The sequence below is a fragment of the Xylaria bambusicola genome, assembly GCF_022495145.1.
Source record: "Xylaria bambusicola strain CBS 139988 unplaced genomic scaffold F5B22scaffold_16, whole genome shotgun sequence".
Lineage (NCBI taxonomy): Eukaryota > Fungi > Ascomycota > Sordariomycetes > Xylariales > Xylariaceae > Xylaria > Xylaria bambusicola.
The window spans coordinates 624,359-644,200 of record NW_025953569.1 but is presented as its reverse complement, the minus strand read 5'-3'; the positions used below and the strand labels follow the sequence as shown (position 1 = coordinate 644,200).

Below are 19,842 nucleotides of genomic sequence, written 5' to 3'. Positions count from 1 at the left end.
GAATAGTAACCAGAGGAGAATGAAGAAATTGCAATGTATAACGTAGCTAGCTCATTTCTATATTTATCACGAGTTGACACGCTCTATTTATCATTCCCCTTATCAACATCATAAACTGTTATATGATCGCCCCCCTTCATTTATTTCAGAGAGATAATTTTCGGTTGAATTGCCGTACTCTTAATTTCTGCACGCAAAGACCATTCGAAAGAGCCCATCTAGAACAGGAAGCAATATGAGTGAAAACTCTATGACAATATACGGCGGGTTGATGTTTGGGCATTTGCGAAGACAATGGTCTATCTGCAGGCATTGGAGGGGCCATGGAGGGGCTTTGGGGGTCATGTAAGTGGGGGATACGATCGGATGCGACGTGGGGTGCTGTGGTTTATCTGTGGCTTGAGCGGAAATGCCAAGATGGGTGGTACCTCCTGGTACCCGCTGTGGCTTGGCGGCTGTACTCCCGATACCTTGCCCCACGTTCGATTATCAGAAACTCAATCGGGTGGGATTTGGGATTTTGCTTGCGACGAGTGACTCAGCTTTCTGTGAAGTGGTACTTTTCATTCTGGCTGGGCATGAACTTTCGATGAAATATTTTTAGTCTGATGTTCGAATCTTGATGAACACTGGTCGCGATTGCACGACGCTAATTCATTTGCCGATATATACTCTGTGCGCCTAATTTGGACCACCGTGCCCTGCGACTAATTCCCCGCCATCGGCATCCCTACTCATCTCGAATAAACTACTCCAGCGCGGCATCCCTCCTCATCGCGTAGTCCCCAAGGCTCGTAGATCGAGCATGTCAACCGCCCCTAATGAACCTCCCGCGGAGGTGAAACCTAAGAACACGGAGAAGGTCCAAAATACACCAGCACCCACAACAGCTCCTACAAACGGCGAGCCGCAGGCTCAAGCCGAAAAGGCAGCTGCGCCCGCGGCACCCAAGCTCTCTAACGCCGAACTGAAGGCAAAGGCAAAAGCAGAGAAACAAGCACGACGGGCACAGGTGAAAGCTACTCGAGATGCAACCCCGGGCGGTGGACCAGCGCCTACATCGGCTGGGCAGTCAGGCCCTCAGGTGACGGAGCCGAAGGGGAATAAGGCAAAGGGCAAATCAGACGGCGGTCGGCCCACCGACTCGGGCGCGACTGGGAAAGCTGCCGGATCGAAGGGATCCATATCAGCCCCTCCCCCTAAACCAGAGAGTGTGATACCAGAGTGTTTCAGTCACCTTTCTATGGCCAAGAGGTTACCAATCACACAGGCTGACAAGGATGTACACCCCACCGTTTTGGCCATTGGCCAAAAGATGGCCATCTTTGGCATTGATGAGAGCATTGCTAGATTGGAAGCTACACTACTGGCTTTCAAGAAGGTAGGATTCGTTCAGGTAGCTGGTATACTGAGTTTGTCGCTGACAACCTTGCTAGGTGATTGAGTCGTACACCACGCCACCCGGCAATACGCTCGCCCGGCATCTTACACCTCATGTATTGAACCCGCAGATCGAGTATCTGAGCGCTTGCCGCCCGATGTGTTTTTCTATGGGAAATGCCATCCGCTGGTTAAAATTGCAAGTCAGTAAGATCGACCCAGATGTTCCGGATTCCGAGGCCAAAAAACTACTCTGCTCGAGCATAGATGCGTTCATACAAGAGCGCATCAAGTTTGCAGACGTCGTAATTACCGAAAAGGCTGCCGATTGCGTTCAGGACAAAAGCGTGGTTTTGGTCTATGGCCGGAATTCGCTTGTTGAGGCATCGCTGCTTCTTGCCCACTCAAAGGGTAAAAAATTCGATGTCATCATCATTGACGACCCGTGGGAACAAAAAGGCCAAATTTTGGCAAAGAATTTGATTGAAAAGGGAGTCCGAGTGACCTACAGCGGCGATTTCGGCGCACTTCAGTCCCATGCGGAGCTTGCTAATGTAGTGCTACTCGGTGCCGACGGAATGTTCAGTAATGGAGCTTTATATGGTCGTGCCGGAACTTGCGATGTTGCCATAGCCGCCAAGGATCATGGGAAGCAGGTCTACACGCTTTGCGAGACCATTAATATCACCGAAAGGGTCTCGACAGACTCTCTCACATTCAACGAGATTCACCCGGACTATTGCTCTGGCAAATCGTTCAGATTACTATATGATACCACTCCCAGTGATTATCTATCGATTGTGGTCACCGAGATATCAAGCGCTCAGCCCACCTCGGTCTCATACCTGCTGCGGAAACTCGAGGACTCCAACTAGAAGATGGGGCTTAGAGATTAGGAGTAGTGAGCAGCATCTATGCATTTCGGATTTTAAATAGCGTCTGTGATTCGTGCGTAATCTAGGGGAAAGACGGGTTTGCATACAATAGTTTATGCGGCGCACCATCTCACCGGCAGATGTAGCAAAATTGGGGACAGGGGGTACACAAAAGATAACAGCGAAATGCGACGTTGATATGAAGATGATTGTCCTTTTAGAATCGAAAATGCGGTGATTTGCAAGTGAAATTGGTCGATGCTGTCGGCTTTGTAGCTGTGATACCTCAATACCCCTCTATCTTATGTACAATTGACGTTGAAGGAGAGCTGTCGACTCATTATACGGTTCCGGCTTCGGCATCACGGGCGGCTTTCCTTGCCCGTTTCTCCAGGATGATTTTCTTGCGCTCCTCCAAGACTGCTGTCTGTCGCTCATCGACGCCCTGTAGCCAGTATCCGAAGCTCGCACCAACACCCGCGAAAACTGGGTAGGCCCATAATGAGCCCCTGTTGAAGAAAGGTCGCATTTCGAGGCCGAGCTGCCAAACGCGGACGGCAACGCCTGAGAATGGTGGTTAGCCACATGCCGCAAATTCAACGGAATAAGTCGTAGCTATCAATGGGGTGGTTTGCGAGGGCCCGGGGAGCTTGTGCTTGTCATACCGAAGCCGCCCCAGAAGAGGACTCTGTGCACCATTGTGAGGGACTGGATGGAATATTCGCCTCGGTGGCCGACCGTTTTGCTATGCGTTTCGTCGCGAATTGGTCGTCGGTGCCCTCTCGATCTGTGGTAGGCTGTGGTGTGGGTGGTTGGGGCGGCGGATGGCTGTAGCGATGATTGAATATGGGCTGGATCTGAGGCTCGGGACTTGAGGACGACGCAGTGAGTGGATTGCATAGATGGAAGGCTCAGCAAATGGCAGGCAGTGGTGCTTGGTTACGCACAGGCCATCTTGAAAGCTGCTTTGAATTCCAGGTTAGGTACCTGCCTAATGCATGCCTAACAGCTAGAGCTGATAGGTACCTAACCTCCCTATGTAGGTAGATCCCTAGCTGGGGACTGGATGCTAGATGAGAGAGATCCCTGCTACCTAAGCAGGAGGGAGACTTACCTAATTTCAATTTCTCGAGGCGCCTTCTTCTACTTTCTCCTATCTACATTCCTCACCAACTCGTCCGCGATATAGATACAGGATCATGATCATGGATATTTAAACGGCGGAAGTTGAAGATTCAGCGCAGCTTTGCTGCACTTCTATCAATCCTGAACTGACGCATCATTCTGACTGAGGCCATCGGGCGTCTTCGCGCTCGTCGCCACCATGGCGTCCACAGAGCAAACACCCGCCCCATTAAATGGGATCACGCCTCTTCAGCCGAAGAAATTCAAAGCCTCGGACCTTCCCTTGCCGTCTGCTACACGGTCGGCGATTGAAGGCTTAGCCCATAGCTTCAAGAAAAAAGGTGGATACGATGCCATTCGCAAACAAGTCTGGGAGAAGTTTGAACAGAGTGTAAGCCGATCGCGTCACCAGTTTTGCGCCGCGTACTACAAAGCAAGCATCTAATAGTTCTTGTCATTAGGACTACGAAGCACAAGTCACAAAGTCTATTCTCGAAGTGGCCGAACAGGAAGTCGAACGCAACCCAGGCCAGCTTCTTACCCTCGAACGTCGCAAAGCTGCTGCTTTGATTGACGGCGCTCTCGACCGCTCAGGAGTCTACCAGAAAGCCGAAGCTGTTCTCGATAAACTCATCGATGTGACGGCCATAGAGGCTCGTATGCGCGAGCTGCGGCAGGCTGAAATTGGTGCCGAAAAAGCAGAAGAGGAACGAATACGTGGTGCTAAGACGGATGAGGAATACGCCGCGGAATCGACGGCGAAATTAGTCGCCCGCGAACAGCTTCGCCAGGAGATTCGCTTGAAAGAGAAGCAGATACAAGAGGAAAAGCTGAAGATTGAGCGCGAAGAGAGGAAGAAGCGAGAACGGGAGCGAGAACGTGAGATTGAGGCGGCTGAAGCGAAACGCAAGGAAGAACGTGATGCCCGTCGGCGAGAAAGAGAAAAGAAAGAAGAGGAGCGCCAGCGTGATAGGGAGAAAGAGCGTGAAGAACGGCGCCGAGCTAGGGAACGTGATCGTGAACTCGATCGAGACACTCGACGCAGGTCGAGGACTAGATCAAGGTCGCATCACCGAGACAGGGATAATGACAGAAGCCGGCGACACGATAGCCGTGAACGGCGTCGACGTGAGCGGTCTCCCCGAGAGGAGCGCGATCGAGGTAAGACAGAGGAGATCAAGAAGCAGCTTACTAAGGAGGATCTTGAAAAACTTGAACAAGAAGCACTTGCAGATCTGCTACGCGAGAGCAACAAGGACAACTCTAAACCGCTCGAAATGGAGATTGACCAAGCCCTGGCGCCACCCCCTCGTAGAACAAAGCCCGCCTCTGCTATACAGCCTATACGCCGTGACTCTGCGAAGACATCGGATGCAAAGAAGGTGCCGGACTTAGCAAAGACGGAATCCAGAGATTCAATTACAAAAGATGTTAAAAGTACTAAGGAAACGAAAGTTTCGAATTCTAAGGAGTCGAAGAGTTCTTCAGAACCTAAAGAAATCACAAGGTCTAAAGATCATAAAGATTCGAAGCTGAAAGACGTACGCAAACCTAGCCCGGCACCATCAAGAAACCATCGGGATCAATCCCGTGGTGCGGCAGATGACCGCAGACATCGTGAACGCGCTCGAGAACGTAGTCACTCACGTGGCAAAGTTGATAGACGGGAAAGGAGCAGATCTCCCCATCGAACTGATCGTAGAGAACGAAGCAGGTCAAGAGTTCGTGTAAGAGACAGAACGCCTGAGAAGGATACTTACAGGCCCGGAGATCGTTATCGAAGCCGGTCACGACAACGAGATAGGGATGCTAGAAACCGCTCTGAAACACGACCCGAACGGAGGGATCGCAGCCGCTCGCTAGATCGTTACAGACCGGAGCGTAGAGAACGGAGTCGTTCCCGTGCCAGAGACGATCACGAAAAACGGGCTCGCAACACCTCAAGGGTTCGCACTAGTCAGCGCGACCGCTCCCGATCACCACGGGATCGCACGGAAAGACGGGATAGGAGCCGCTCAAAGCTAACATCAAGCCGGCGGGAGCGAAGCCGATCTGCTCGGCGTGCACGTAGTCGGGATGGGGACAAAGACAAAGATCGCACAAGTGAGCGAGAGAAGGAGCGGAAAGGAGACCGAGACCGTGACCTGACCAAAGAACGAGAGAAAGATCGCAGGGATCGCGATCGCGAACGTGAGCATGACCGTAGGAGCCGTTCCCCGTCCAGACCAACTACATCCAAAGGACCTGCCTTGAACGACGCCGAGACATGGAAGCAGAGCGAAATCAAGAGGCGTGAGCAAGAAGCGAAGGCTTATTTGAAGGCGCAAAAAGAAGCTCGTGAAAAGGGTCTTCCCATTCCCGGTCTAGATGATAGGCGGAGCACTGGAGACCGCTCTCCTGAAATAAAAAGATCGCGTGTTCCTGATGAGATTGATCGCTACCGGCCCGGAGAACGGGATCGAGATCATGACAGAGAGCGTGATCGAAACCGGGATCGTGACAGAGACAGAGACAGGGAAAGGGATAGAGAGCGTGACCGGGACCGAGACCGTGACCGTGATCGGGAGCCTGACAAGCGGGGCGACAAATATCCGGAACGAAATAGAGAGGAGCGGCGGGACAGGGACCACGAAAGAGACCGGGACCGGGATCGTGACAGCCGACGTGAACGGCGTCGAAGTCGAAGCAGAAGCCGCAGTCGACGTCGCGAACGTGACCGCGAACGAAGCAGGGACAGAAACCGAAGCCGGGATCGCGATAGGGCCCGTTCTCGTTCCCGGGATAGATATCGCGATGGCGATAGGGAGAGGGAGAGGGACAGAGATAGGGATAGGGACCGGGACCGGGACCGCAACAAGGAGAGAGATCGCGACAGAGAGCACGACCGGGATAGGCGTAGCCGACGCGAACGAAGCGCCTCCCACCGGGATAAGCGCAGACGTAGTCGTAGCCCCTGATTCTCCCCCCTCATTTTGGCTTTATGAGCTCAATGGAACACTTGACGTGTTGACACATGATGATTATGACCTTTTCATAAGAAATGTACAGCTATGTAAAATCAACAGGCCTAGGCGGCGGGCGAGGAGCCACATATTTCTGCTTCAACTTAGTTCAGACACACAAGCCGAGAAATGGAGTTCATATTGAGGGTTCAAGGCTGTCTGTTCTTCATGCGCACCAGGAAAGGACCGAGAATATCTTATGTATCTCAGGGTGTATCACATCGGGTGCCGCCAGCTTAGTTGCCGATAAAAGCAACAGCATAATTAGTTCACAACAAAATACTTATCCAATATACCCTATCAGATACTCCTTATATGTATTGCCAGATTGGCAACTTGATATACAGTACGGACTAGAACCTACCTGGAGACTTTGTAACCTAGGTAGGTAGGTAGTTTGGAAACATCAGTTTCGTAGCTACCATGGTTGACTTGGATTGCTCTATTTGTTCATCTTGGAGCACAATAGGAGTATTTCCTACTCAAGTAATGCAGATGGTTCACAGAGACCCACTGCTTTACCTCCATAGTGCTAAGTACACGTGGATAGACAGCGACTGGATCCAGATTTCGAGTGCTGTTGCATTGATGTTGATGCTGTTGTGGGGGAACCGAAAACCCGGGCCGGACTGAATTACCGAAATAATTTGGGTTTCCCCCTATCCCATCCAAAGCTGTCGGATCAGGTCTATTATTAAACATGAAAGACGTTGAAGGTAGCTAGAAACGAAGGATACCGACGAATGATGTGAGCTGTTTTGTTAGCTGAGAGGCCTCGGGCGCTGGTTGTAGGTAACCTGATATGGTAGCCTGAAACTTGTTGAGTGCAATGCGTCGGGTTGATGAAACAGGTACCTTCCTACCTACCTGGTATGGGAGATAGCGTACGCGCCGATAGTGAAATTGTGGATAGTAAGTAGTGGTGTCCAATGATGGCGTTCAGATGTTTTTTTCTTCTTCTTCAAGGGTCGCATTTTATGCAGCTGGTTCTTGATTACCTACCTACGGTACTTGAAGTATGCAGTGTTTGGGTGTGTGTGTGTGTGTACCTGAGTCCTGGATTTAATTAAAACAAAACGGCCTGAGCGAGCTGATGGTAATGGGAAAAGGCGACTGTAGATATGTGGTTTTCAGTGGTTTATTAGGTATATTTGGCCGTAGGATGTTAGGTAGTGTAGACTTAGTTGTCTTGTCTTGTCTTACAAAAAGAGTCTCGTAATCGCTCAGGTACAGTACCATGGCTCTTAAAAGTCCAAGTCATGTTCTACAGCAGCAAGTCGATGGCCCAAACACAACACGAATCACACAATACACGTCACCACCTGGCCGAAAGAGGAAGATCTGCGGCCAGTAGCCCCAGATAGTGTCGGTTGTACCTGTTGGTCTAGGCAGATCCAGGCACTCCTGTGTACATTTTACATGCAGAAGCATTGCATCGTGAAGTCAGTTACTCGAGTTACTCCTGTTAGGGATATGCTAGAGATCTCTGCTGACATGGTAACGGAGAGTACCTGCTGAAGATGCTGAAGAGGACTCGCCCGCCCTAGCCGACCCGACGAAGCAGTGAGCGGGCGGGAAGAGTCGTAACGGGTCTGGGCAATGGCGCCGTTTGACCCCGAACAAATCGTCAGGAGGCACACCACCCTAGGTACCTAGCATACACCGTGTGTCATCCGATATTGTGTACCTTTTCTTAGCACAGAGCTGGTATGTCGAGATGATGTAGTCGACATCATCGCACTGTATTTGTAGTCGGGTGTGCAGGGGATCTGGAACACAACTGACAAGACAAGCGGCGAACAGACACGCCTCCACCGCCTCCTCCTCTCCAATGCCACTTACTGTAGGTACTTACTTACTACGCTGCCGGCTACCCATTGACGCTGGTACCTGACGGCATACCATAGTGTACTTCACTTCCTCGGTGACTGGCTCATGCCATCCCATCATCATCCCCCCCCCATTTCCCCAATCCTCTCGGTTGTATCACAAGTCAAGTCTACCAGACCACTTGGGATCATTCATCACCATAGACAGACACAGACAGACAGACCATCTACCTGCTGGTGTAGATCAGTCGGACTGTTACTAGATACCCTTTCCTTCTTCTCCATTAGTCCCATTAGTCCCATTATTCTTTATCGCTTCTCGCTTCTCCAAGCTGGCTTGCTATTCAACACATTATCCTCTACCTTATGTAGATAGCATTTTCCTCATCTCCAACCTTAAACCAAACTTCGTTTGATTCATACGCAGGCAGCCATATCATTCGCTTCCTTTCTTTCTCTGCCCATTGGCTTGCTTTCTCTGTCTCTTCTCTATCTCTTCTCTGTCTACAATAACATCTTCTGATTCCCGCCATCTTCTATCTTCGCTATTTCCTTGGATCCCCTTGGACCCCGTGCGTTCCGCGAACCCGCCCTTACCTTGCACCCCCGACGGTAGCGTATCCAGTGTCTCGACTCGCCTTATCGCCGCCACATTCCACGCTTGCGCGGGCGATTGAGTGTGCGACCACACCACGAGCACCACTCACCCACCACGACGTTTACGGCGACCACAACACCCGCAATCGTCCTACATCCCGCCTAACCCGCCAACCATCTCCTCGTATCCCCAACACGCCTACGCCGACCTTCAAATTAACGCCTCGAATCTCTGTATATTGTCAACCGTCGTTTCTTTTCTTCATTCCCTCCTCTGCAGCATCGGGGTGCCTCTCCTCGACAACTCCGCGGCCGAATGATTGTGGCGAAGCGGTGACGGAACCGTCCCAGCCGTGTTTCTGCTTGGTTGTTTCAACTCATCAACACACAAACTATCGCAAACGCCCAACATGGCGACTCCTCTAGATGGCATCGTCATCGGATTGCTATCATCCTTTGGCTCTGCCGTCATAGTAGCCGTCATATTCTTCGTCATATGGTTCTTCCGTCACACCGCATCCGGTCGCATCTTCCTTGACCGCATCGGCCGTCCTGGCGAATATGACGATGAGCAGGCATTTGCGAGAGAGGAAGCCGAGGCCCTGGAGACGATGGATGAGATGCAAAGAGCAGAGTATCAACGAGCAAAAGGTTGGCAAAAGTCGCATCCCTCCTCTGTTCAGACAATCCTAGATCGGTCCTCCAACTACATACTAGCCTCGTAACTAACTTACCTTCAGTATACATACAAGGATACCCACCCGATTCGATCCAGACGGACATTTCATTATCTCAATATTTAGCTATTCAAGAGAAGGGCGTGTCAGCATGGGAGTTTGAGCCGGAGTTGGAGATTGCCAACTGCTTTGTTGAAGCCAGGACCGAGATCGAGTTCTTCGATTCCGAGTGTACAGTCATGAGCAATCTGCCTGTGCCAAAACAAAACGAAGTATACTATTGGGAGGCGAAGATATACGAAAAGCCCGAAAATACGTTATTAAGTATAGGCATGTCTACGAAACCTTACCCGCTATTCAGGCTTCCAGGTATATGCGCCATGTCTTCCCCATTAGACTTACTAGCTGCTAATGCTGATTTGTTTAGGATACCACAAATATTCTGTTGCCTACACATCTACAGGCGGGCGGAGATTTAATCAACCCTTCATGCCCACTCCTTACGGCCCCCCCATAGTCCAAGGTGATGTAATTGGTGTGGGATACCGCCCTCGAACTGGTACTATCTTTTTTACTCGTAATGGTAGGCGGTTGGAGGATGTCGTCCACGGCTTAAAGGCACAAAATTTCTTCCCTTCAGTTGGCGCCAATGGTCCATGCCTCGTTCATGTCAATTTTGGACAGGCTGGCTTCGTCTTTATCGAGGCCAATGTAAAGAAATGGGGGCTCGCGCCGATGACAGGCAGTTTAGCGCCTCCACCGCCGTATGGAAGCGAACAAGGTAGTATCCTACTAGAGTCCGGCCGTAGGAAGGACGAGACTCCAGGATCGCCATCACGAACCCATTCCTACTCGCAATCATACCAGGCATATACGAGTCGAGGTCCATTACAGGATTTGGGTCACGCACGAACGCGCAGCGGTAGCTACCGGGTTTTGCCACCCACCAGTCCGGGACCACAGAGAAGTCCTACGGATATTTCCTTGGCACAACTGGTTCCTACGGATGAGGCAGGTGAGGGAAGTACTGCTGGCCATGGCTTTGCGCCCCCCGGAGAACATGTAATCGATATTACTGGTCTAACCCAGCATGAGGCCTCACATCCACCACCCGAATATACGAGTCCTGAACATTCCGATGAGGATGGCTCAGGCAGCGGTTCTGAAAGTGACGTTACTCCTTTAATAAGGACACCAGCGCGGAGTCGTGGGGCTTCTTCCGCTGCCGCCTTTCGTCCGCGACACCCCCCGATACCCAGCTATAGCGACGCTGTGCGCCAAGGCGCTGGTAGGGATAGAAGCCGAAGCGATACCAGTGCTATGCCAAGGAGGAGTGGTCAGTGAGATTTTTTAAACTGGCCGGCTTTTTTTCCCCCTTTGGACTGGAGTTTGTCGGGCGCTAGGACGGAGGCAAAGGCAGGGCAGGCGGCTTTTGTTCAATAAATAATCTGGGGTCTCAGGAGAGGATAAAGAAAAATTGCCAGCCTCCCAGTTAAGAAAAAAACTGCACAAATCGATTCGGAGGGGATTATTAACCCGTAACCTGTTGTCATGTTAAAAATACCCGGCTAGCAAGATGAGAATTGTAGCCATTCGTCCTATCCTATCCATCCATTCATCGTCCATTCGTTCTATGAAACCATGAGAGACGGCGTTTTAGGTGTTCGCTCTTTTTTTTTTTTACTGGTTTTATATGGTTTATTTTTTAGGCGAGTCTTGTTCGTCTGTCATCGTTCATTGCATGCATGCATACATACAAAAAAGCCTGGGTTGTTTAATGTAAAGATATTAGTACAGCATGGCACAGCACACCACATAGATATTGCATTGGGATGTATTTTGTGTTGGGTTGGTTTGGTTGGTGCGAAGATAGGGATTAAGGGGTTAAGGGGGTGTAGATATTAGATATTGGGTACCTAGTGTAGGGATTATTTAATTATGTCCTTACATGATGTAAATATGTTAAATGTGATAATTAATGTGATTAATGAATGTATTAGATGTTGCCTGATTTGAAATGTGGGAGTGTTGTTGCATATTGATTGAGTACCTATGTGGTTTAAGCTGGAGAGAGGGATTGAAGCGGGTAAGTAGTTATTATAGTTGAGTAAGTGGGGAGGGAGGTAGGTAGGTAATATATTGTGTTGGGTAGAAGATGGGAAGTGGAAAGGGGAAGAAGAAAGGGCGAGATGAGGAGGTTTTGGATGGTGATGAGAGGAGGATGTTGTTGAGTAGGTAGGTAGTTTGAAGAGAGATAAGAACCCGAAGGTTTCTTCCCCCCTCCCCTCCTCTTATGTCTCTTAGGAATTTGAATTTGGGAATTGTGGCATTGTGTTTGGATATTGACTTGATCGGTTTAGATTGAGGGTTGTGTCTTGCTGAAATGGAAGGTATATAAGGGTTACATTTAACTGAACTATTTAATCTAAGTAAAGTGGAAAGACCGCCTTATATATATCGATAGTGCCTTCGTGACCTTTTATACCCCTTAATCCTACTGTATATATGAAGTGACTCCTTTACCACCTATACTTTCAACATGTTTAATGGAGATTCGGTTGCGGTGGTGGCGGAATGATCAAGTTTGGACTGGCGTTAATATGCTGTAGGTAGATAGGTAGATAAGGAGGTAGAGGGAAGAACATTTAGTTACGTTTATTTTTATTCTTATTTTTTTTCTTTGGTTTGGATTATTCGATGTCTAATGACGTGGTGAAGTTGCATTCTCAAGGACATACTTGAATTGTAGCATGGTGCTGGATATATATTGATGACGATATGGTGTATTCCTCTGAATAGCACTAATAATGTAAAACGGCGATCTGTAGGCGTTTAATCCTCTTTGTCTGGTTACCTATTCAAAGTAGGTAGTGAGATTCCGTCTTTGATCGCTCTCAGCAGAATCGTAACTGAATCGCCAGTCTGAGGAATAGTCCGCCTCTTGTTTGGCGTCGGATGGTGAGATGATTACCCTGAAGAAATCTACTTCGAAAAGTAGAGAAGGTATAGTGAGCTTATGTGGCGAGGCCGATGGGTTAAGTGGTAGTTACTTTTGTTTCACAAGTCTGTAGTATTTCCCACCTTTTTCTTCAGACATTTGCTCTGAGGGTCGATATACCAGCGATTGTTGGTTCTAGAGTATTAGCAGAGTGATTGTCATATTCCTTTTTGCGTCCTTCTCGCTCCTGCTATGGAGTTGAGAAAAAGGGAGACAAGCAAGCTTGGTACAGAGGCATGTGTGAAATGAGCGCTTAATTAACGCTGTATAGCATCTTAATAATGGCCTGGGTTGTAAGCTACATTACTTCGTAGTGTTCTAATTCATACATTTTTATTCTTTGCATTTTTATCTTTTTATCGTACAGCGTCGTGAGATAGGATTGAGTGCCTATTGATGGAAATTTGGGATTGCTATCATAAGGGCGTCAGTTTCAACCTCCCCCCGTTGCAATCTTTCTTGCAAACAACCCTGATGCTACTGCTATGACATAGATATGTCATAAGGACCTCTTCTTGACGCCACCCATAGGAGTTGGGGAAAGTGTGAAGGTTACTCTTCTGCATTGGAAGTCACCATTCATTCAGAGGAAAGTCTAGCTCGGTATACCTCTATCCTGTTTTTGGCACGTCACTCACTACTAGTAGGTAGGTAGGTAGGTAGAAAATTTCTTGATTTTCTCTTTGAACTCCTCTAGAAATTTGCTTCGTTTCCTAATATACGTAAACAACTCATTCTTTGGATGCAACTCTGCAAAAGCACTCCCTAGATAGTATCTAGTCTAGGTGATCCAATATTTCATGAAATCTGTTTTCAAGAAAAGCTTGGAAAGCTATATAACCATATAGCCTACTGTGAGCACGAAGGATATCATCCTTTGAGTATATTACATAAGGTTTGTCTCGTGTATATGTTCATAAATAGCTACTGGACTATGGAGGGAGTTAGCTTGAAGAAGGATCCCTAGCATCAATAGACCCCTGGTGGTTTTCATTATGAAACCAACACTCTAGCGGCTTGCAGTCGTCTACCAACTGGAACTTATGTGATATATATCATGTCGTTCAGGAAAGGATCCCCAGTGAGTTGTCACCGAGCTTCATCATAAAACGGATGATATAGCACAAGCAATTAGACTTGGCGTACAGTATACTACTGGTAATGATTTCTCACAACTACAGGAGAGTGGAAATGTTCATATTGCTACAAGATACAGTTACAAATGAGTTTCGATGCGGTATAATGTTAGGAGCTCTAACTCTCCCATCTCAATCTTTTACTGCAATCCTGATCCACAGCAAATTAGTTATATATAAGTTCAAAATTAACACTAAATACTGAAACTTGCTCTACTTCAACAATGACTCAAATCTGGGGTATCAATTGTGTTTCAACCCATGCTTGATCGCCCCTCTCTCATGTGAACAAGTGAAACTGCCTAGATCCGAATGCTACTGCATCTCAAGATCGTCTGATAAGTCGTCTCCTGATATCTAACATCATGAAAAGATTATGAGAAGGTCAACCCAGTAGTCTTTCATGGGTCTTGATGTGGGACATCCTACTCCACCTGCAGGCCCTTTGAACCGCCTCGATCAGCGCGCGAACACGAGAGGCTGGAGTATAAGTGGAACACAAGGAGCGACAGAATATTACCCCTGTAGCGATATCGCTTAGATGATGGACGTTAAGTCTATCTGAATTCTGTGGTCTGCTCTGTACTCGGGAGAAGAAGCCTTGACTGCGCCAGAGTACCAAGTGAAGGTGGATCTACTGAGTTTCACGTCTATCTTGAATGAAAGGGTACAGTTGTTGAGATCGGTAAGTCGCGACGCATTGCCGGTCTTAGAAGTCATCGTGATCAACGCTGACATGCTCACGATAACCCCACAACGCCTGTGAGTGGTGCGCAAGGCGTCGCACATCGCATCACGAGATATAAGACAGGTATTATAGCTGATCGCAGCGTGAGAACTATCCCGTCTCACTCACATCATCTCACTCACATCTACATGCTACACACACGCCGAACCCGGCGTTGATTTCTCTCTCTCTTCTTTGCGGCGGTAGACATGCAATGCATTTTCTCCCGCCCCGAAGGCGACAAGTCTAGTGGAAGCGCGGTAAGCATCAGTGGCCTAAAATCGCCCTACTGCCCACATGTCACCATGTAATGCTACCTACTCACGCTACATTGCGCGCACTGCATCATCATACATACCGGTACGACCTAAGTATTTGCCACTTCGGCAAACCCGTGATCCCTCGCTCCTATTTGTAGACACAACTATGGAAAATTTTCTCTTTAAACACCACATGGAGGACCTTGGATTTTTCGCCATTCATGATCGCATGCAGATATAGCCGGGAAGTCGCTCCGTCAGCAAGGTGCCAAGACCGGGGGCTCTAATGTAAAGTTTGACAATGTTACTGTACTGGCTGTGTCACGGTAGGTAATTGAGATAGAATTAATTGAAATTCGATGTAGATATGTGCGTCACGGACAAGTGTGTGTTGCGCGGAACACTCACTCCCAAACCATCCCTTAGCAGGTCGTATAATTGATCTATGTATATAAAACGCTTTCAGTGGCTACTGGTAAGGGAAGTGAAGGCGGCGTCATCTAGCACATAGGAGCTTTGTGTTTGCTGACGTGATGACACACCTAGCACACACATACACATGCACGCCGATGAATAGTCGGTGAGGAATCGGAATGGAGTGGCAAAGGGCCCTTCGTTTTCGGGTCCTGGTCACCGGGTGACGTAACTCAGCGTCAATCTCATCGAACCAATCTCATCCAACACGACTATAGCGTCTCAGCTGTGTTCGTGGTGTAGATGTTGTTTCCTTCTTTGCCTGTGTTCTTGATCCTTCACAGTCTTCCGCGATCTTGCTTCGCCGTCAAAGACAGAGCTGGACTTACTTAGTATAGCCTCGTGTTCGGCATTCGGGTGCAGGCGGATTGGAGTGGGAGATGTTAAACAGCTGCCGCGTGAATCCTGTAATCGCCTGGGGATCCTTCTCCGGACTTATTCCGACCCCCTTTTATGGGCTCTGTAATTCCATATTCAAGCTCGGCTTTTATTAATCATAATTGTGGTGTAGTAACATATCTGGCACTTTTTCCCACGTAGTAAAATGGCACTTGGCCTCCTTATGCTCTTTGACAACCTCTTCGAGCATTGACAGCGGCAGAGTGCGGGACCAGACACGTTTTTTCTTGTCTGCGCCCAGAAGGAGAGCAACTCTGGTACGAGGACCACTCATTTCATCGTGCATTTGGTAGCACACTGCTTGTTTTTTAGCGACGCAAACGAACTTCTAGAAACCAGGGTTCAGACAGGGTTGCAAGACTTAGTCAGTAGTCTAGCGCTGTAGATCATGTGGGCTACCCAAATAGTGCTGTGAGTTCGACGAGCGTTTATCTCTTTGCAGGCTAGCCCAGTCTCTGTCCAGTAGTCTTGAACCCTCGCCGCAGAGGCTGTTGTCCCCGGATTGCCCAAGTCGTGAAGTGTGGTCACGACTAAAAGCGCAGGGGGAGAGAGAATGCTGTGACACCTGCTGTGATGAATGGGTATTTGCTACAGGTAACAAGCAACCTCTATTGAACGTTACACGTAAAAGAGTGCCCGGCAACACTCTAAAGCTGTGTAACGAGTGTCAAGATGAGACGGGACATTTAAGCTCAGACTCTACATAAGGACATAGTTCTCCCAGTCGAATACAAGTCCAAGCCAGAACCCGCTACATGTAGGTAACTACATTTGGAGTAGGTACACGAGTTGGCTTCAGGCGCGACTATGTTCATTTCTCGGGGCTATGAAAAAGGGAGAACCTTCTGTGAAGAACATCACACTTAGTAGAAGATATGAATACGGCGCCAGACATTGCTTCGTGACTGTATCAAGTGTCTCAGCCAGTCAGTCAGCTCACTTGAACTGCATTACTGTAGCCGTACGAACATACACAAACACTGCATGATGCAAGGCACATCAAACAAGCATGTCTTAAGTCGTATCCGTAGGGTTCGGCTGAGATCGCCGCCTCAACGATGCAACAGGGCCTTCTAGCTTGGCATGAAGCATACCTAGGTAGCTGGTATTGTCGGGTCAGAGAACCAGGTTGGTAGCTTGGGTACTGTTTAGGGAAGCTCGAAGCGGTGACCACATTCCAGAACCGTAAGACAACATCGCCGTTAAGGAGTTGAGTGACCAACCTGGTGGCTACGCGGTTAGTCTAGGCTCTAGGTATACTGCAGTGCAGGTCTCAAGGTCTGATGGTTTGCCTGCACCTAGTTGAATAGTATGTCACCTGGTCTATGTAAACATATTATGTAGATGCCATGCTTCTTATGGATATTCTCGAGATTTATGATCTGTCTATCTATCCGTACATGAATTGTACTATGTGCGGAATCCTAAGTATGCGCCATCTCTCTCGCACTCCCGTCATACAGTTACTAGCATACGGATACTATTACCTACCTACCTACCTACCTACCTGTTTGGGAACCGTTTACGTTTCAGATCCTTAATTAGTGGCGCCAAGAATGAACGGCAAAGGATCAGGACGCAATACCTACTTGGTATCGTATGGCCTGGTTGACCAATATGTAGTGTAGTATAGTTCTATGTAGTGGACAGTACTGTATGTATAACTGTACTTAGAGCAGATCTGAAGGAGATCGTTAATTGGCATTATTATAGCAGCTATTATAGCAATAGTTACTTACCATGTATACTTGTAAGCAGTAAGTAGGCATGCCCTATGTGGTTATGCGTGGTCTTTTGTTGGCGGCGGTCAGGGGTCCAAGTTCCAAGGCAAAGCCGTAGATAAAATCGATACTAGTGCGCTGAGTAGCTAACTTCCTACGTACATAGTATAGCTACGTAAGCAAAAGATGTTGAGATCACAACCTCAACAGTACGCTCACTACTTCTCGTTAGGTCGTACTGGGCGGGAGTCGGAAGTTGACTCACGAATGTGGGAATTTCAGGGTGACCCCAACCCGCAAACTACCGTCTTGAATCTGTATTGTGCGACCTTGATTGCCGAGGGGGCCCGACGTGGCTGGCGTCGGTGTGATGCCGGAATATGGTGAGATGGAAGATATACTATGTAGGTGATCATCACGGAGTGTTGCGAGCATCTGTACGGCAAGCTCCGCCGTGGCGTATCTCGTCTTGCCTATCTATACTGATTCGGCATCCTGAAACGTGACGGATGATACTGAACATGAACAGCTCCAAAAGTGCTAATTAGTCGGCTCGACTGGTAAGACATACATCAGACCCAGAGCTGCTGGCATCTTGTGCCGACTCTGTTTAGGGCACTTTCTGGTAACACTAGTCGTTGTGGCGTCAACCATCTTTGATATCGGTCTCTATATCAGCTAGAAATGTATTTAAATGGGAGGCTGGCTTGACGCAGCCATGTTTGTCATGTCATGTGGTACAATCTGTCACCCTAAAATTTACCTGCTTTTGCCTGGCTGAGACAGTCAATTGGCAAACTCCGTGTCTGTCCGTGATATTAGCTGCCGATGGTTAGCTATCTAAGCGGGCTAATCCTCCACCGATTGTAAGCTGGCTAATTAATGAGTGCGAGGGTGCTCACGGTTCCTCACAGATGCCTACATGAGCGCTCCAACTCCATACAGTATCTTATGGTTGTAGGAGTACTGAAAACCGATTTACTACATAGTAGTAGGTACAGGGCAGCACGGCACGTTTCAGAAGCAGGTTTTCGTCGACAATCTGAAGCTGTCATCGACAAGCACAGCGTACGATCGCACAGTATTGTATGTGTGTTCCCTATCCATGCGTGGCGGTCAGCTCGATGGCCGGGGCCTCTCCAGGGATTCTATATATGTTCTAGCGCTTCTGCAGCACATTGCCGGGCGCGCTCCGCGGCGGTGATTGCATGCTTTGTACAGACGGACATGGCATGGTCGACTATTCACAAAGGGTATGGGAAAGGCGACAATACTCAGATACACCAAAAGGAACACAACGCCAACTGGCGATTCTGTCTACTGTACACGTACTTAATGTGGCTATAGAACGATAGTTTCTGGCTATTCCTAGCCTGTGCCTAGTATAAGTCTTGGAATGGGGGTAGTGTAGAGGTCAGAGCGGGAATAAATATGCCAAGATTGGGGGGGCGTTGAGCCAAAGTATGACTACATTCTTGGTGCAGCAGCGAAAATAAAGACATCTCCTGTTGCTTTTGAACAAGTTGGGCAGCATATGGAGCATATGGGGTAGCATCCAATGTCATCCTCGAAAGATGGCCGCATTGCCTGCGGCCTGTGACCTGCGACCTACGACCTACGGCACGTACCTTAACCTGCTCGCTCGATGAACTGTTGTTGTATTCGCCAGCCAGTCCGGCGGACTTGAGGACATGATTATTACAGTTACCTGCCGAGCTACACACGCCTCAATCGATCCATCGCTCGTTTCTGCGGCGTTTCTATGGCATTCGTGGGGAACTACTGCAGGTTATGTGTCACGGGCGCGGCAGCTTCTGTTCTGCAGACAAGCGATTGGGCTAGACGCAGCAGGATCAATCTCACGACCTTCATTAGTCAGTATCCCTGAGGCTTTGCATACACGTACAATCGGAGATATGTGTACATACCTATTGGAACTTGGAAGTAAGGAGTACCTAGTGCTATGGAGAATGTAGTTTAGGGCAGAATAGATAGATCGTGCACTATCTACTGAAGTGCAAACACTAGTTCTTGACCTTCGACATGCGGCGTTTTCCCTCCGTCTCTGACTACCATCCCATTACAGGCACCTCTCCCTACTTGGCGTTTAGTGTACTACCGGTATTGTACGTAATGTAGAGCGGCTAGAATAACCGCCCAAGTATGAAAAGTATTGCGGCTGCAATGAAGCTCGTCACTTGAGATACTACTATGTATTCGTATAAGTAGGTCTGTGAAGTGTCTGTATATTCGCCGAGCTTCAAAGGTGCTGACGGGTTGTTCGCTACCGTAGAATTTGTAGTAGCAACTAAAAAGCCACTTGAGCGCTCCTTATTCTCCGGTTGTTATCGTCCTCTCCGGTTTGTCCGGTGTCATGTAGTGTAATGGAAGCCGGCCACCGTCCTTGCTTCTTGTTCGCTCGTTTGTGCTTGTGCGAGACACAGCATGGAAGGGTTAGGTCACAAGACCTGGTGATCCTGTTTGGTCGCGCACCCGGATCAGAACCTAGGGTCAGTATATCGGTATCTTGCAGGCTTCTGTAAACCCCTGAACCTGGCCGACTTTTAACTTGACGTTTACAGGTAGGTATCCAGCTGCCGGGCTCGCATCTTTCGTTGAGGATCTGTTGAGGGTGAAGGAGT

At 48.7% G+C, this 19,842-nt stretch overlaps 4 protein-coding genes across 4 annotated transcripts; 3 read left to right on the top strand and 1 right to left on the bottom strand.

The window, feature by feature from the left end:
* The first annotated feature begins 699 nt into the window (after nt 1–699).
* Nucleotides 700–2,564, top strand: F5B22DRAFT_111950 (uncharacterized protein). Its single transcript, XM_047968785.1, has 2 exons — nt 700–1,381; nt 1,437–2,564. The coding sequence occupies exons 1-2, from the start codon at nt 806–808 to the stop codon at nt 2,253–2,255; spliced, it is 1,395 nt and encodes a 464-aa protein (XP_047831735.1). The 5' UTR covers nt 700–805; the 3' UTR covers nt 2,256–2,564.
* Nucleotides 2,565–2,595: 31 nt separating this feature from the next.
* F5B22DRAFT_645809 (uncharacterized protein) lies at nt 2,596–2,954 on the bottom strand (the record flags this gene model as incomplete). The annotated part of the gene is made up of 2 exons (XM_047978642.1): nt 2,596–2,819; nt 2,921–2,954. 2 exons carry the CDS (start codon nt 2,952–2,954, stop codon nt 2,596–2,598), a joined length of 258 nt encoding a protein of 85 aa, XP_047831734.1.
* Nucleotides 2,955–3,367: 413 nt separating this feature from the next.
* On the top strand, nt 3,368–6,540 carry F5B22DRAFT_111952 (complex proteins associated with Set1p component shg1-domain-containing protein). Its single transcript, XM_047968786.1, has 2 exons — nt 3,368–3,771; nt 3,842–6,540. Exons 1-2 carry the CDS (start codon nt 3,580–3,582, stop codon nt 6,335–6,337), a joined length of 2,688 nt encoding a protein of 895 aa, XP_047831733.1. The 5' UTR covers nt 3,368–3,579; the 3' UTR covers nt 6,338–6,540.
* Nucleotides 6,541–8,903: 2,363 nt separating this feature from the next.
* Nucleotides 8,904–10,978, top strand: F5B22DRAFT_111893 (ssh-4). Its single transcript, XM_047968784.1, has 3 exons — nt 8,904–9,459; nt 9,549–9,854; nt 9,913–10,978. The coding sequence occupies exons 1-3, from the start codon at nt 9,219–9,221 to the stop codon at nt 10,827–10,829; spliced, it is 1,464 nt and encodes a 487-aa protein (XP_047831732.1). The 5' UTR covers nt 8,904–9,218; the 3' UTR covers nt 10,830–10,978.
* Nucleotides 10,979–19,842: the final 8,864 nt, after the last annotated feature.